We start from the raw sequence: 18,062 nt of genomic DNA, 5'->3' as shown, positions 1-18,062 counted from the left end.
AGCATTATTTGTTCTTTGATTTTATTGATTGAAAAAAGGACTTGAATGCACTAGAATTCAGGATGTATTCATTATATTGTGTAATGCTCACTTAAGATCTTTCATCACAGAAACTTTATCTTCTCTGGCAGAGCTTTTATCTCAGCTATCGGGCGTGAGGCGTTCTGCAGGAGGACAGCTCAACTCCTCTGGCCCTTCTGCTTCTCAGTTACAGCAGCTGCAGATGCAACTGCAGTTGGAACGACAACATGCACAGGCAGCAAGACAACAACTGGAGACTGCACGCAATGCAACTAGGCGCACCAACACGATCAATCTCAACACCACTATGACACAATCTACAACAACAACCAACACATCTAACACAGAAAACAGTCAGCAGACTATCCAGAATTCCCAGTTTCTTCTTACAAGGTAACTTGTTCTGTGTATTTACTTATATTTACATTTTACCATTTCTGTTTGCCTTAGTCCTGATAGACACATATAGACCTCAATGGAACTGAACTGTTTGGAGTTGGGCACATACCCTAGTAAAGCAGTGTCTGATCAAATATATCCCAGAGTTAACAAGCTAATTAATCATACAGAATATATTCACAGTAGACATCAACAGTGGTCACAGAATGTGTAATACACAAAACTTGCTTCATCTAGATGTCTAGCGTGAAAGTAAAACTGGTAATTTAATATCCAGGAGTAGAATTTATATCTGGCCCGAAGGGAATTAGTCTGCTTTTAGAAAGCCAACTCCAGGAGCTGACTGCAGAAACAATCCTGTGGTTGTCTAGTGTTTGCAAAAAGGAGAAGCAATGTCACAAGTGCACTGTGCTTTTTTTGCTGCACCTAGGAAAGTGTTCAAAGGACTTGAGTACGGATTTCTGCAAACCTTGAAAAAGAGGCTGGGTTTGAGTTTTGGCTGAATAAGTTAATTGTGACTCCAGGCAGGGGACTTCTGCCAGATCCTTCAAGTTTATAGCCAGCATACTGTGCTTTTGTTTGCATTTGTAACATCTTCTCAAACCTGCTGCCTGTCTGCTCCTGTAAGCCATGGGTAAACATTATTTGCTGCACCTCAACTTCAAGAGGAACAAAAGGAGTATTTCTTAACGAAATTGTGCTTGTTTCCCCTACTACTTCCAACAAAACAAGTGCATTTCCAGTGATACAAGCATATAGACTTGAGCTGTAATGGAGAGGGAGTGAGTCAAAAGATAGTATTGTTTAACAGGAAATTAGTAACAGGTGAAGGTTGAATAGGGGTGCTTATACAGTTATTTCTGAGACTGGATAACAAAACAAATAGAGGATGTCTTTTTACAGAATACTTACCTGGTGTAGAAATTATACTTAGATCCCAGGGTTATTTTAAAGAGGAGTCACCCACTATGTCATTCCAGTTCTTTTAGAAGGTTGCCTATTGATGTGAAATAAAAATGTTGTCCACATCTCCTCTGCCACACCCCCCATACATACTCTTGTTTGTCTGTTTGGTATTGTGAAAGAGCGTGGGCCTTTTAACAGCTTACGTGTCAGGAAACCTGGATTAGAGTCAATCTGATTTTTATCCAAGTGCAAAATAATACCATGTAGCATCTTTCAAACTCATTATTATTTGAGAAACTTTATTGAAGTACCTTCAAGTGCCACAGATTGCAACTCTCAGAGTTGGAGTGAGTAATTTCCTAGCCTATGAGGGCATGCACTATAACTTAGGAGAAGTGGTGGAATGAGCATTGTATAGTGCTTTGGGAATCCCTAGGTTTTACACATGCAGTAATGGGGCTTGTGGCATATGTGAATTTAGAAGTTGACCTAGGAACAAAAAAGCCACATAACTAGAGTCTAGGAAATCAACAGCCCTCCCTAAAAAGACTCCTGAATACCAGAAAACCTCACAAATAGTTTTTTATTTTCCTCTACCTTGAGGTGACACTTGGAATGCTGTTGTAGCAACAGGGAAAGGGTGGTTTTGTTAAATGCATGCCTGTTGTACTGAGGTGTTGGAGGTTGCCAGAGCTGTATGAGTCGAAGGGCAAGCAGAACTACACTGAAGGAGTGGTTTTCGAGTGCCTTTCAGTGCCTGTCAGAGGTGTTGTCAGTGAAATGAGGCTTGACCAACTGCCTGTCTTCTCTTCCCTTGCTGCTGTGCAGGTTGAATGATCCGAAGATGTCGGAAGCAGAGCGTCAGTCAATGGAAAGCGAACGGGCAGACTGCAGCCTGTTTGTTCAGGAGCTTCTACTGTCCACTTTGATGCGGGAAGAAAGTTCCTCCTCAGATGAGGATGAGCGGGGGGAGATTGCAGATTTTGGTGCTATGGGCTGTGTAGATATTATGCCTCTAGATGTTGCTTTAGAAAACCTAAATTTGAAAGAGAGTAATAAAGGAAACGAGCCTCCTCCACCTCCTCTTTGATGACATCCCACTTTGCAGACAGTGTCCTCTGTGCTGTATTTGCCAATGAAAGTGGACAACAACTATCTTGGGTTTGTTTTGGTGATTGTAATTTCAGGTCTGTCACTCTTGTTACATTGTGTACATTCAAAAGAAAGAGAGAAAAGATATATATGATAATCATTTCCACTTAACTAATTTTTACTTCTAGCAGGTAAATGTAGGTTGCAGTGCAGAGCAAAAAGCTCTGTGTCCTGTACCTTGACATGCAAAAGGCTCTCCTAATACTCCACATTCAAACTGAAGAGGAAAAACAAAGAAAAATCTCTAATGAAGCTGCTGTGTGTATTTATGAATATTAATGAATAAAAACTGCTTGGATGGTTTACCTTAACTACTGCATGACGTTTTTTGCAGCGTGCATGAGTTTTAGTGACCTTGTCATTTAAAAATTTAAATACAAGGAGTAAAACTATAAAACCCAAAGCTTTCCCATAATTCAAAGGTTACGTGACAAAAAGGTTAGTGCTGACTAGCAGTTTGTGGCCACAAAGTAGCTTTTGAATAAAATGTGACAGAATGACATCTTTATGTGCTGTTCCCACACAGGATGGAAACTCTGCAGTGGGATATATTGTTGTGACCAGGGTGTGGCATTTTGCTGTATGTGACCATTTTGTTGCCCTGTTAGCCATCACCTCAATGTGGAGTTGAACTTCATTTTATGCATCTGTAGGAGACACAACAGTAAGGCCACTGCTGGAAGCTACTGCAAGGGGCTTTTGTGTGCCCTAAAATCAAATGATGTTCACTTTTGTTTAAAGTTTTTCCTTTTTGTGGTTGTTAATTTTTTAATTGTTAAATATGTTTTATTCAGGTGTAGAGAATTCATATATTCACTGTGTTTAAAAAAAAGTTAACCTGGATCATGTTGTCTTAGTTTAAAAAGCCTTTCACAGTCTCAGTCATATTTTGAGTTATTTATGTATTTGCTTCATAGTTTGCAGAGACCTGTTGGTGTCAGGAGAGCTTGAGGATTTGGATTCCCAGATTGTCAGTATATTACAATTGAATTCTTAATGCTAACTTTAGCACCTTTTATTTATTGTTTCTTTTGGTTATTTTTGCTGGTATAAAAAAAAGTTGAAAAAAGCCTTTTAGTTAAATCATGCCACCTACATGCCTATACTGTTAACCCTACTGGTTTGGAAAAAAAGAGAGTATGGTGTTCTTGTGCATAGAAGTTTACAGTAGCCCCAAGACAAGGACAGAAGGGGTATGTTTGGGATTGGTTTTCTTCCCTCTTTTTTTTTTTTTTGTTCTGGGTTTTGTTTTTTTTAATGTAAAGTTAGATTATAAAACCAAAAGTGCAGACAGCTTCTGATGAAAATTTAAACTAGGCTTATATCATAATGGTGTCTCTCCAGATCTTTCTCACCTCCCCCCCCCTTCTTTCTCTGTATGCTTCCATCTCTGCAGCATTGCTAGCGTTTTAGAGTAAATTTACAGACTTGAACACCAGATGGTGTTCTCAGCAGAACTGTGACATGTATGCTAATCCAAAATAACAGCAGCAAAAAGAAGCAACCCCACAGACTGAAGTTTAAGTTCCATTTTCCATTCCTTTTTTTTTTAATCCTCAAATCCTGATTGTTTCCACATAGAGCAGTACTAGTTTTGTTTTCTTTTAGTCTCTGCAACAGAAAATGTTTCAAGGGAAACTTTACATGAGGCCTCTGGTTATCCTGAGAGTTACCCCCAGTAGGGACTTTTTTTATTGATTGTTGAGGATTTTCAAAAAATTTTCAAGCTGTAGTCTTTTCAAACACATCTTCTGCACATTACAGTAAGACACACGGTTCAATAAAGCATTTTCAAGACTGTTGTTCAGTTTATTTTCTTTGGTTTTGATGTATTATCCAGACAGTTTCATTCCAGAGATTTCTGCAAGTTGTCTTTAATTTTGTCTTAATTCCAACTGTATATAAAAGCAGTTCATGCAGAAATCCTGGGTGATTTACATAAACCTGTTGTAAAACCCCATGCTTTGGCAGTTGATGAAGTATGTAATCCTAAACTCACAGGTAGGTGAATTCAAGTTTCCCTAGAACAAGATACATTTAAAATAGCTCTCTTCAGTGTGCTACTTTGAATTGGTCTATGGCTGGTCTCTAGAGGACCCTTGCATGACTTCCACACTCCACTCCACTTGCTTTGAAGAGAATGCAAACCAGTATTATGCATGTTTATTTAGAGACTGAATACATGCTGACTTGGATTCAAAGGTATTCTTGGGTACCACATTAACACTTACCAATCTTCAGTTGTTTGGGGGTTTTTAAGGTTTAGAAATAATATGAAATGGCTACCAGGAAGGTGTTTATTCTAGTAGTCTGCTAGTTCCTGTTTTCAGGGAAGTGTTTTTCCTTCACAGAGTAAGCTTTGTCAGGACACTATTTTTGGGGTATTTTCACACCATTTGTTTTTATTTTCAAGTTGCTCTGGGCTACAGTGAAAATAGCCATTGGGAAGTTTGCAGGAGAATCCTGCAGGGTGTTATTGCCTTGTCCCTGTGGGGGGACAAAAACTGTCACCAAACCAGCCCCTGGAGCCACACACCACCACAAACACCACCCTTTCAGAAAAGGGAGCCTGAGTACTTGCCAGATTCTTGGGAGCGGAGTAAAAGCTGTGTCAGACACCAGTGGGTGTTGGTGAACTCGTGGTGCAGCTGGTGGGAGCCCTTGCAGAGGTTCTGATGCTGGATGTGGGCTCCTGTGGTGTGCTGGGCTGGGGCAGGTGCTGGGTGTTGTGCCTGTGTGCTGTTCTGGCACAGGGCATCCCCCCTATTGCCGATGGTGCACCCGAGGCTCCCTCATCTTGTACTGCACAGAGTGTGCCAGCTTTCCCCCTGGAGTCAGTCTTCAGCTAGTGAGGACCTGCCAAAGAGCCATTTGGGGCAGGGGGCAGGCAGCAGGGCATGTATTCATTGCCACTGTTTTGTAGCAGCTGAAGGGATATGTAGACTTCTTTGAAGGTGTTGGGGAACAAGTCCAGCTAGACTGTCCCTGGAAAACTTGCTTGAAATTGCACTAGTTCTGTTTGTAACTTTTAATCTGCTTTAATTAGGGGTCTGTTCAGGTCTGTGCCAAAGACAGACATGAGGTGCTGTGATGAGCAATGAAAAATGCATCTTAACTTCCATCTGCCTCAGATTTTTACTTGCAGTTGTTGTGACCACCTTCCATCAATTCCCTGGGATGTTTAGGGGGTGAGGGGTGGCTCCATTTGGGGATTTTTTTTTCCTCTTCCCCTGCCCTTACAAACCCTTCCTGAGGTAAGACCTTCCTTCTTGGGGTGGAGTTGTGTACCCAGGTAGCTTGTGGACATTGTAGCTTGGTCCAGAAACCAAACATCTAGATCTATGCACATTTTGAGATGCTTGTCTGTTGGGAAGGAGTAAAGGGAATTCTCTGTTACCAGCCAGAAGACCCAGGAGACAGAGATGCTCCACTGTCTCTTGGGACTCAGATGACCTGAAACAGGAAAGCAGTGAATACATTTGGTATATGAAGACTTGTCCAGTTACATCACTTCTTAATCATCTTCCTTCTTCCCTGACATACCTGACCTTCACTTCTGGATCTGCCTGCTTTGCCAAATAAGAAGTTGGATGCCTTGCTGTTTTGAGGCCCTTTTACTCTTTTAGGTCCTGAGGAAAAAACCACTACATATGTGTGCCTAGTGCTGGTGCAAACTCCCCTACACTGTGCTGTTGTCCTGTGCTGAAGGGCTGAGTGACATTATCCTCCCTGGCCACCCTGCAGTCCCTGAAGCCAGTCTGGGCTCTGCTTTGTTGCACAGAGGATTTTGAGATAGGCCTGTGTGCACAAAGATTTATTTGTAGATATTTATGTGCACTGCACTGTGCTCAAAGGTTTTTGGGGGGGGGCAGGGGGGAAATGGGAACTGTGCAGCTTCTAGCTTGTGCTTCTGCCACGTGTCCTTTTAACACAGCAGTGGCTGTTGCCTTCTGCAAGAACACCTAATACAGCACAAGGATAGACACATAGGCTGTAGTGGTAAAAGCAGACAGGGGGGCAGGTAAAAGCAGCTGTGTGGGGGTGTAGGAGAGGTACCACTGGAACACAACCTGCAGTACTGCATCCTCCCTGTTAGGCCAGCAACTGGAGGGATAGGGTGAGGGCTGGGCCACAGTTCCTCCCCCGCCTCTCCGTGGGGCAAAAGGAAGGGAGTAAACCATATAGGGAGGTGACCATGGCCTTGTGGGAGTTGATGTGGAAGAGTCTGAGGGACAGGGAAGGGAGGCAGGAACAAGAGATGCTGTTGTGGGTCAGCGTGCTGGGGTGGGTGGCTCTGGGAAGGAAAAAAAGCACAGCAAAAGGAAGAAGCACTTGGCAGTCGGGAAATGACAGGACAGCTGAGGGGATGATGGTCAGAGGCAGGAGATACTGAAGTAATAATGACCAAGATGAAGAAGAGCAACTGGGCGGATGACCAGAGTGCACCACTATCAGCTAGTGGTGAGGCTCTGGCAGCTCCCTGTCTGCACCCTACACTGCCCGTGACTGAGGAGAGAGCTGGCCGCCCCCTCTGGGGCTCTACTGCCCTTCTCCCCAGCTGGCATACACCTCACCTCACCCCAGCCCAGCATCCCGGGGCTCTCCCATCACTGCCGCAGCCATGCTGCAGCCAGGGGATGCGGGCAGGGGATCCTCTTCCTTCCACAGCGCAGCCCCCAAGAGGCTGCAGCAGGGTCTTGGCGCATCCCTCTCAGACACAGCACCTTGCATGACACGCATGGGCTTAGTCAGTCTTGCTGGCTGTTGCCTTCCCTTTCGGAACTTGCAGGGTTTACCCATGTCTGACACCACCTCCTCCTCCCACCCTGGATGGCAAAGCTGCTTACCAATGCAGAAAGGAAGGACAACTGTTTCTGTCCATATTAGAAGTGGTTTCCCGCCCTCCCCTTCCTTTAGCTGCCTCCATAGCTAAACTTCCATCATCAAGAGAAAATTGTACTACTTCTGCCGTTTAGCCTTGGCCCTTTGAGAGGCAAACCAGGTCAGGCAATCCTTGCTGTGATGGGGCAGCCAGATCGGATGCTTTCCAGCAGAAGTCAGGAGGCTTATGGTTTCTGGTGGACTCCTGCTGCTGTCTGCCTGCTTTTCACCCTCCTTTCCACAGACCCAGGAAATGCATTTCCAAGATGCCATTTGTATTATCTAGGAATCAGACCAGCTGACACCAAAGCAGCCCAGGTGCAGCTGTACTTTATAAAAAGTCCAATTTTTCTTCCCAGGTGTTCTAGAGTGACTGATTCTAAGTGCATTTAAAGGCAAAGTTTTTATTACCCATATTATTCCTACTCCACTGAGTTCCCTGTTAATCACCAGCTGGCTGCAAAAGCCCCCACCAGCTACCATCACCTCATACAGGGGAACAGTGCTTCAGGCTCAACCCAGTAACTTCAACATGAACTGTACCTTGGCCTCAATTTATAACCAAGTATCAAATAAAGAAAAAACAAGCATTTACATTTTATATAAGCATTTATTTACAACTTGTTTAACAACTGTACACTATTCTGTCACCTTGGAAGCATTAGTGTATTTGACTGGGAAAAAATATTAAACCTTTTGATTCCAATGATCATTACTGAGTATTTTTTTTTTTTTCTATATACAGGTATGTATATTAATACTGCTACCATGACAATCTGGTAGTTACACAATTCATAGATGAACTGAAATGGGAAATTAATGTTTTGACACTCTAGGAATCCATTCTTTTACAGAAAATATATCACTGGCAACTTCACAAACAGTTACTTTGATAACTGGTCAACACTTAGTTCAGGACTGTCAAACAAGCTGCTATAAAAAAGTAAAAGTTTCCTACGCAGCACAAACGAAGTTAGTGTATCAGCGACATGCTGGAGATCACCTCTGAATTTTGAGCTCGCAATCACTTCATGACAGAGATGGTAGGCTTATCTAACTAAAGTAGCCAGCTCACTTGCTGAAAGTTACTGGCTACACCTGACATCTTTCTGTTGCATTAGTGAACTCAAACAATTTTTGTCAAGCTAAACACACATACATACAAAGGTCTTCAGGCTCAAGAACAAATGATACTTCGTCTCTAATTTGCACAGACCACTTGGAGAAATGAGGTACTGCTCGGCTTTACCTTGGGACACCTGTGCAGGCAGGTGCATGAAAACACAGCCATCCCCTCCTGCCCTGCACAGAGCCCCTGAGTTCAGGGATCCTACACCCAGCCTGGCTTGGGGCAGAGTGTGGTCCCAGCCGGAGCAGCACTTGCAAATGAGAAACAAACCATGCCTTTAACACCCAACAAAAAGAAGTTTTTCTAGTAACGCTTGCCCTGACACGTTAACAAGGGACCTGGAAAGACACAAATCCTTTAGCTCTCTGCTGGACTCAGTCTGATGAAAGTGCTGCTGCCTCTGCTGCAGGAATACCTGACTTGTCACCACCAAATCCCAGATCCTGCCTGCAGGTCACATCAGACTTCACTGTCCCAGGTCCTGGTGGACCAGGAAAGACATATCCCCCATCCAGGAATCTTTCCAGACCACTGTCAGCCAGAGCACCTGGCAGCCACAGGCTCCCTCATCTGGTATGGTATCCAGAAGGGAACACGCCACACACTTCTCACTGGGATCTTAATGCCTATCCTTCCCTCTCCCGCAAAGTCTGCTTGAAGCCCATTCCTACCTGCCCTTCCCTTCACCAGGTAACACAGACCCCCTGTGGAAACAGAGGTGGGGACATGATCTGTCTTCTCTCCAAGTCATTCTGGACAATGCCACTGGCACAGCGGGTGTCAGGATCCCTTAGGACTGACCACACGCAGGCAGCTCAGTGCGCGAGAAGCAGCTCTGTCCAGAGCCCCACTTGATGGGCCACGGACGAGGCACACACTGTGTTTTGTGACCAGAAGTGACTGCAGAGACTAGTGGACACATCATTTCTCCAGTATGGGAGTGCTCACATGGAAAATGGGTCTGGTGGTTATGCTACCGCCTCAGTAAGCAAAACCATTCTTGGAGTAAGCAGAGGACATATGTGTTTATATTTTTGCAGGATTAAGATGCAAGTGAGCAAGAATGGGGTTTGTCTAGAACTGGGCTTAAAACCAAGCCACTTAGAGTACTCATCATTCAGACTCTCTCCAGATTTTCCAGCTAGTCCTATGGCTTAAAAGCCCCCATCCCCATTTGTTACATACTAACTCCTATATAATAAACCTCTTAACTACAGCACTCCCTCAACTTCTGAATCTTACCAGTACTGGATGTCCAATACAAAACAAAGATACAGTAGTACAAATGTGCAGATATTTAAGAATATTAAATAAGCAGCTTTTTAAATTAATATAGGCAGTACAAAGCATTTGAGTTACACTGTCTATATATGGCAAATCTTATAGCTAAACTTCACAATACAAAGAAACAGCCAAGCTAGTGCAATTGGAAATTAAATAGCTAAGACTGTGATAAGGAGAAAAAAAGAAAAAAATGGTACAGATAGAAGATAAACGACCCAAATTATAAACTGGCAAGGACAGTCTGGATAATACTGAAAGTGTAGACGGCTTTCATACTTATGTCCATTCATGTTCTTTCCTCAGATTGTTTTAACAATTGTACACAGATTGAAAAAAAGTTTCTGAAAGAAACCGACAACACAGCTAAAATGTAGAGAGAAAAATACAACAGCCACAAACTACTGTGTATATACATAGTAAGGAAGCAGGCAGTGTCTGTGAACAAAATACCGCCCGGTAGTTTGCCTGGCTCGGAGATAATCAGATGAACCTTGCCTGGTTTTCTAAGGAAGATGGGATGGCCAAGCGGCAATTCATTAGTCATTTCTCCTGGTAAAACATCTCCTTCGCTTTAATTATTTAAACATTCAAAGTGGATCCTTTAAGGGTGCAGGTGCTTTGAAATTTTAACAGTGGCCAAAAGGCATTTTTAGGAACTCATTAAGACTAGATTTTTATAGTTCAGTATATGAAAATGTTGCAGGAAGTCTGTGTGTTAATACTGTTAATCAGAATTAAATAAAGTGGACAAGCAGAAGTAAAATGAAGAGCTGACAGTGCTCTGTCACTTTGCAGAACGCCTCTTGTTGAGTTCTGAACACTGGATTTCCTCTCTTCTAGCCTCATAGGAGACTTTTTGTGAAGAGAAGGAGTAAATGGAAGCGGGAAATGGGAAAGCCACTCCCCAGGATGGTAAGCTTCTCTGCAAGTAGATCTCCCTTTGAAATCAGATGGCCATGAGTCTTAAATGTAGAACTGGTTAAGTTTTGGTTATGCAGTCTGGACAGAAAAGCAAGTCATGCACTGAACAGTCCCTGTTATAATAATGCTGTAGGTCATGCAACCACATCACTGCAAATAAAAGAATAAAGAAGAAAGTTAAAAAGCAGATAACATATTACTGTTTAAAAAAAACAGAGAACAGAACAGGTATTTTTTAGAGCAGTTTAGTAAGGCCGCCTCTACTGAAAGTTGTGCAAATTCATGGGGAAAACATCTTTGCCAGCGCCACTCTTCAAATTAACAGGAAAGTTACACACCAATAATTGGAAAGAGCAATAAACCAGCCTTGAACAGTATCTAAATTTAGACATAATTCAGACAAATTTAAACACTTCTGAGTAAAGTCCTTCAGGGCACCATTCTCAACTAACACAGCTATGGAAATTAAGTTTACAGAGCAAGGAAGAAGTCTCAGGCATTCCTGCTGTCTGTGAGTACAGCAGTTAAAAAACTAAAGCAATATAAAGTGAAAGATGCCTGTCCAATACTGCATGTGATTATATACTACAAGACAAGCAGGGTCATAATGACTCTGTCTGACCCTTCAAGCTCTGAGCACCACAGAAGACTTGAAGCATTTATGTTTCATCAAAGCTCATCCTGTGCGTGAGGCTACAACAGCCACACTACACTGGCAAGTTCTATTCATTGCATGCAAATACAGGTTTGAATCGCAAGAAAATATTATGTATTCCTGTTAAAATAAGCTGAGTAGGAGCCACTGAGCAGTCCAAAGAGCACGTCACAATGCTGTGGAAGTCAATCTAAGTTTGGAAGAGAATTGGAGAGGTTGGCATATTTCTCCATCCTTGCTGATGCACCCTCTTTCTTGGCCACTGTAAGTGGATAGGTGGAATACTTTACTAACACAGCTATGGTGTTTTCAGCTTCCCCAAGTAACACAAACACCCCTATGCAGCATGGCACAACACTAACAGCTAGTTCTCATTTTCGCATTGCACTCACTGTGACGTTACAAAGAACAAAATAGCTTCACCAGACAGAAATCAAAGCATGCAAACTGTTTCTCTCCCCATTTCCTTCTCCTTAGTATTGCACTGGTCAAAAATGATTCTAAGAACAGTTCTTATGACAGGAAAATCCAGGTTAAATAGATAAGGAAGAATATTTCTAACTAAACTCAAGGACTTATTGCAAAAAAAATTGCCTTCCGCTACAAGTCTTGCAGCTTACGTATCCCTCTTTTTCCTCCTTCTCATTCACCAACGCAGAACGTTAACCATAGTTGAAAAACAAATAGAAACACAGACACATAAATCAAATGGAATAAAAATTCAAAAAAATTAACACATTCAATACATTCAAAGCAGACCTCGAGAGTGTATTTTGAGTAATCATTGTCTGTTAAGCTTGCTTGGCACTGCTTGGGTGCATAAAGTTACAGAGTTCAGGATTAATAATATGAAGATTACTGTAGTTAAATTAGTAAAATTATTACTGCATTTACTGTAATAAAGGATTACCGTAGTAAAAAATTAAAAGTTCAAGCTACATAAGCATGTATATATTCTATTGTGCATATATGAATATAGCCTATTCCTTTAGCCTCACCTGGCTAATACTTAGTTCAACTTATTATTTAGTAGCACTTCAAGTGTCCTGTTGCACATAAACAGAAATGACATTGTAGGTTTCTCTTTGAGTCAATAGTACTTTTGAGAGATCTTGTAAACTCAGGACAGTATATGCTCCTTCAAGGATATAATAAATTGGACCTGCTCAAGCGGGTCCAGAGGAGGGCCACGAAGATGATCAGGGGCTGCAGCACCTCCCCAGTGAGGGCAGGCTGAAAGAGTTGAGGTTGTTCAGCCTGGAGAAGTCTCCGGGGAGACCTTATTGTGGCCCTTCAGTACTTAAAATGGGCTACAGGAAAGATGGGGAGGGACTCTTTAACAAGGAGTGTAGTGATAGAACAAGGGGTAATAGTTTTAAACCCAAAGGGGGTAGATCTAGATTAGATATTAGGAAAAAATTCTTTACTGTGAGGGTGGTGAGGCACTGGAACAGGTTACCCAGAGAAGCTGTGGATGCCCCAACCCCAGAAGTGTTCAGGGCCAGGTTGGATGGGGCTTTGAGCAACCTGGTCTAGTGGAAGGTGTCCCTGCCCATGGCAGGGGGATTGGAACTAGATGATCTTTAAGGTCCCTTCCAATCCAAACCATTCTATGATTCTATGAAATCCATCTGACAGTGCCCTTTCCTGACTAGAAATTCTAATCTTGATCTAAAAAAACCTGTCTGTCAATTTCTCTTGGAGAACTCAAAATTAACCAATATATTTTGAAGCTACCTGTTGAGGCAGCAACATTTCAGAAGACAACAGAGATGTGAGATGTGAGGGTAAATTCACTCAGCATAACCTGTCATTACTTCTGCAGGATCTTCAAAAAGAGACAGTTTATGCAACAGATGATATGTCTATAGAGGAGTGACTTTCTCTTACTTCCTTACCTTGCCAGTCCAAAATATTCCAGCTCTAAGTAGAAGGCTTGTTGCCAGCCTGGGGCATTATTTCTTAGTAAGGCATTTCCCTTCAATATTCAGCGCCCAATCTCACTAGCTGTACTTCATTACAAGTGGTTATCCATCCCTTAAAATCTTAACTTCTCACTGTCCTCTTCTGGTTTTTTGAACACACAGAAGTGACTGGGACAACTCCAGCACATCGAAGCCACAAAAAGGATGGCAGCCTTTTTCACTAACCTAGCCAGCTTGGAGGTACTTACCAACACAAGAACTTTTAATTCAAAGCACTGCTCACAAAAGTTAAATCTGATATTAAAAAACCAACCACAAAACCCAGCCACTCATACTCTCTGAGCAGCTACTTTTTTCCTGTTCAGTCTATGTTTGGTCCCAAGATGGACCAGGCTTTCCGTAGTCAACAATCTTCTGTCTGTAAGCAGTACTTTGTAACGCAATCACCAAAGCTATCAGAACAATGCAGTCTGCTCACTTTCAAGTCTAACACTCGACACTCTTCCCAAATAATTCTACCAAGCTTCAGCTTTGAAGTAACTGCCTCCAGATTTCTCTTCCTGCAGACTTCCTAACTTCATTACTTACTGGCTTCTTACCGCTGAAGTTTGTATTTCTTTCTGTATCTATTCTTTCTATGTCTTCCTCCATGGTATTTTCTTTAGATTTCTTAAAGGAGCCTTTCAACACAGCATCTTTCAGAGCTGTATTAACACCACTTTGCATTTTTGTAACTCTTACAACCAGAGAATACAAAGCAGACTAAAAATTATAAGAATAGTGACTTTGTAATGTCATGCTTATAACTATTCCAAGATTTTACTGATACCGCTGAATAAAAGCTTTAAAATCTCTCTCGAAACCACTGATACATCCAGAAAATAGGTTTACTCTCCTGCTTACTAATCTTTGGTGACTGAGAACTATAATAGCTGCTTTACAAAATCTTAAAATACATAATGAATATTATATTCAAATCCAAATCAAAAGTCTGATGGTCTCACTACAGCTATTTTATAACTCCATAAATATTACACCATTTAGGAATTTCTCTTAAAATTCTGCTCGTTTTCACAACCATGCTAACAACACAAGCATGCTAACAAGCTAACAGTTGGCCTTTATGTTAATTTTCTCTTCTCTTAAAGTTAGGGATAACCATTAGGGATTCAAGTTCCATTTGCAGAATAAGCTATCCTATGCCTGTGGAAATACTTGCTTTTACAGTATTTCAGATTTGTGCCATGCTACAGTAGTTAACAGCTCTCCAAAGTGCTGACAAATAACCACTTTTGTAATGATTAAAATAACCATGTTGCTCTTTCTGAAATGTGATATTCTAACTTCACCTGTTAGTAAAGGACCTCTCTAATGCGAAGCAATGAATAAGGTCACCACCAGACAGGAAAGGCTTCGCAACTGTCCTGGATTTCCCTCTACTAGCAATGCTTTTCATGTTGTATGGATCAATCTCTGAGATCCAAAACAACAAGACAGCAGGAAGAAATTTTTATCTGACAAACGGAACCTGCTTGCACTCTAGAACCAACATGCAGTGCAAATGAGACTGAAGGATATGCAGTTTTCCAAATGACTTTATACACACAGCAAACGCAGCAGAGGAAATTCCTGATATGCCACCAGAGCCAACTAATGCAGATATCTGCTTCAGTACAGTCCTGCACTACCTTGGCAAGTCCTAAAAGCAAAGGTTAGAATCTGGGCCATAGTAAAGTTAACAGCAAAACCAGTCCCTAGCAACTGATAGATGAGAACTTTAATTACAGCAGTTATCATGAGCTCCTACTGATCCACTGACTACAATCTGACACCAGAACAATTTGTCTGGGAAGCTGCCTTGGCTATACTGCCAGGTGTTGCCTAAATGCCCCATGGGGCTATATGGTTTGTCAAGTTTTCTAGAGCTCCTCAACCGACATTCATTCATTACCTAATTCAATGAGCTGACACATTTAAAAAACGAACTTTGTGTCCCAAAATTTCAATGAATCCACAAATGTAAAGCCAAGGCGAAACAGAAGACAAAGCCAGATAAGTCCTCAACATCTCCAAACAGTGCAAGGAAGCTGGCAGCAGAGTCATAATCTCTGGGGGTTCACTGTACCAGATGCAAGAAGTCTAAGGCTGCTGTGGCTGATAATGACAGCTGCTGCCTTATTCACATAGGTAAAGCCTCTGATACTTAATTAACTGCAATTCAAAATTAATTAAAAAAAAAAAAAACAAACCAAAACCCAGCTCCAAAAGCTTAGGTTCTGTTTAATTTTTAAATTAAAACCAAAAAACAAAATGGTGAAAGACATACTGCTCTTCAGATTTTTGTACTTAATAGTTGCTTTCATCTGTCTCCTCCACCTTCAAACTGAAGAAATCACCCCTTGTTTTTACTTACAGCCTGCAGATTCACTGACAAGCTTCTGCTCCTTTTCTGGACTTCCAGAGAAAAGAAAGATCACAGGAGCAAGGCAGTGCAATCAGTCATGCCAGGACATTTTCTTGATTCCTTGTAAGTGACAAGCTGGAGGTATGGTTAGGATCCTACCTAGAAACTGACATCTGCCACAAGCCAATAATATGATTTGGCTTGTGGAGGTGTTCTGAGCACAAGTGAGGTTCGTTACTTGCTCGTACACCAACTTAGGAGATAATGCAAGATTTCACTTCTTTCTCCAGATGCAAAGCACAAAGTCAAAACGCAGTGCTCTTGCCAATACAGAAGGGAGCCGGACTGCTCAGATTTGGGAGGGGACATGTGTCTGGGCTGTGTGCAGTTTGTAAGGTTCAAAACCTCATTAACTGAATTTCTTGCTTACCTGATCTTTACATTTAAATTGTTATAACAATTCTCCTCTTCATTTTAACAGAATGCTAAACGTATCATACTGCTAGTATCAGGTAATACAACTGTTCTAAGGAAGGGCTTCTGAAAAGGTTTCTTTGTAAGTGCTTGATTTCCTGATATCACATTTCAGTCATAATCCAGCTATCAAACTACTCTGTAGGTGACATCCCTGAAGCATGACTACTTAGCTTAGAAGAAAAAACACAACTTGAAAGTATTTCTTGACAGAGTAACCTCTTTTAGCTATTTATTTGCACAATACTGGTGAGGAAAATGCCCGCAAAATTTGCTAAACTAGCTTTGGAGATATTGAAGTTTAACAATACAATATTATTGCAAAACACAGAGTCCACATTCTACCTAAAACATATGTGCAAAAACCCATAAGGAGTCAGTATTACATAGCTGACTGAGTGCAAAAATACCTCCCTCATCAATCCTTGCAAAAAGTCAAAATGTTGGGCAAGAATAAAAATCTCTATAAAATGCGTAAAATTCAGGTACTGTTTTGCTTCGTAAGAACAAGAAAAATTAGCCACATTCAGGACAGTATTCCTCCAAATCACTAACTAGAAGAAAACCAAGTGGTGAAATTAAAATATTTTCCAATTACCAAAGCTACAGAAAATGTCAACACACCAAGACATCCTGGAAGCTGCTAAGTGGATAGTCTTATATACTAGAGAACTGAGCAAAAGCTACTTGCACATGTCAAAATACTGAGGACTTTAAGATTGCGAAATCCTCTTAAGTTTTCTTGTCAGCTTGCACACACCACTTACTATTTAAGATCATCATAAAGCACTAATAGGAATATTCACTGTTAATTTTTGCATACATAATGAATATAAAATTGCCAGTGCTCCTTACATGAACAGGAAAACACAGAAAACTTGCCAAAGCATTACTGCTATCTCAAGTGACATCAGAACAGGACAAGATTACCATCTGCTTATTTCCAAACAGATAATGAAAAGCATCTTGTACCCATTACATATTTTCTTCATTTTACAATATATAAAGCTGTGTGCTCTAGTTCTTTATTCCCCTTTGCACTGTGGGTGGCACACACAACCTTTAAATCAGATCACCTCAGTTTTCACTGCACTTACAAAATAAATGTTATGATCCAAGTAGTTACGTGTTGCTATCAAGAAAATGAGGAACTTGAACATTCTTTTCTGTAATGTCTGATCAGATGTGCTAACTTAACTCTCCACAGAAGTATATGAACTGGACTGCACACACATCCTTTAAGACCAGAAACTAAGCTTCAGCTCTGAACAATGAAAAATATTTGTTCATTTAACTGTTACCTTTTATTGGCATTGGTTAAAAGCTCTCAGAAAGATTATTCTGGGTAGATCTTCAGCCCAGTGCTCAGGAACGTACTCGAATGAACCCTTCAGCTATTTTATCACTGCCCTGGAGAGCTTTTTCTCTTTAACCTCAATCTGCAGGGTTTTTTTGTAGTGTAGCAGGGCAGGATATAGCACTGGTTTAATAATTACCACTACAATTTTGATGTAAATGGTCTTTGTTGCCCCAGAAAAAGTGTTCCTAAAAGCTTCTTAAAAGTATCTAATGTACTGAGAGAATTCTGTTTTACGGAGGTTTTTTGCTTATATTCTTTTATTACTGAAGATAAGACAGACAGCATTCACTGGTAACTCATCTATACATGTGCTTATTCCCTGAAGTCACACTCTGAGTCCGATCTTTTTCTTAATACCACACTACTTTCATAGCTACATAATAAGCAAGGAAAATAATGAAGCTGAACCCTTCCAATAAAGAAGCTGTTCTTGTGAGAGAGAAAGTTTAATGATGTTCACCACCTGCATTCATCCACACCCAAAGATTAAGAATAGATGTATGCAGCAAATAATAGAAGTAAAACACTGAAGAACAAGGAATTAAATTCCT

At 41.2% G+C, this 18,062-nt stretch overlaps 2 protein-coding genes across 3 annotated transcripts in view; one reads left to right on the top strand and one right to left on the bottom strand.

The window, feature by feature from the left end:
- KCMF1 (potassium channel modulatory factor 1) overlaps positions 1-2,789 on the top strand; it is a 53,617-nt gene extending 50,828 nt beyond the window's left edge. For both annotated transcript variants that reach the window (XM_010567055.1, XM_010567056.1), the window contains exons 6-7: positions 132-414; positions 2,155-2,789. In XM_010567055.1, the coding sequence (XP_010565357.1) occupies positions 132-414; positions 2,155-2,416 (545 nt within the window). In that variant the 3' untranslated portion in view covers positions 2,417-2,789. The remainder of the gene's footprint in view (positions 1-131; positions 415-2,154) is intronic.
- Positions 2,790-8,013: 5,224 nt separating this feature from the next.
- HOOK3 (hook microtubule-tethering protein 3) overlaps positions 8,014-18,062 on the bottom strand; it is a 76,004-nt gene continuing 65,955 nt past the window's right edge. Inside the window, exon 23 of the mRNA XM_010567063.1 lies at positions 8,014-10,843. Coding sequence (XP_010565365.1) covers positions 10,828-10,843 — 16 coding nt within the window. The 3' untranslated portion in view covers positions 8,014-10,827. The remainder of the gene's footprint in view (positions 10,844-18,062) is intronic.

The sequence above is a fragment of the Haliaeetus leucocephalus genome, unplaced genomic scaffold, assembly GCF_000737465.1.
Source record: "Haliaeetus leucocephalus isolate CR32 unplaced genomic scaffold, Haliaeetus_leucocephalus-4.0 Scaffold225, whole genome shotgun sequence".
NCBI lineage: Eukaryota > Metazoa > Chordata > Aves > Accipitriformes > Accipitridae > Haliaeetus > Haliaeetus leucocephalus.
Note: the sequence above shows the minus strand (reverse complement) of the source record. Positions and strands in the feature narration are given on the sequence as shown.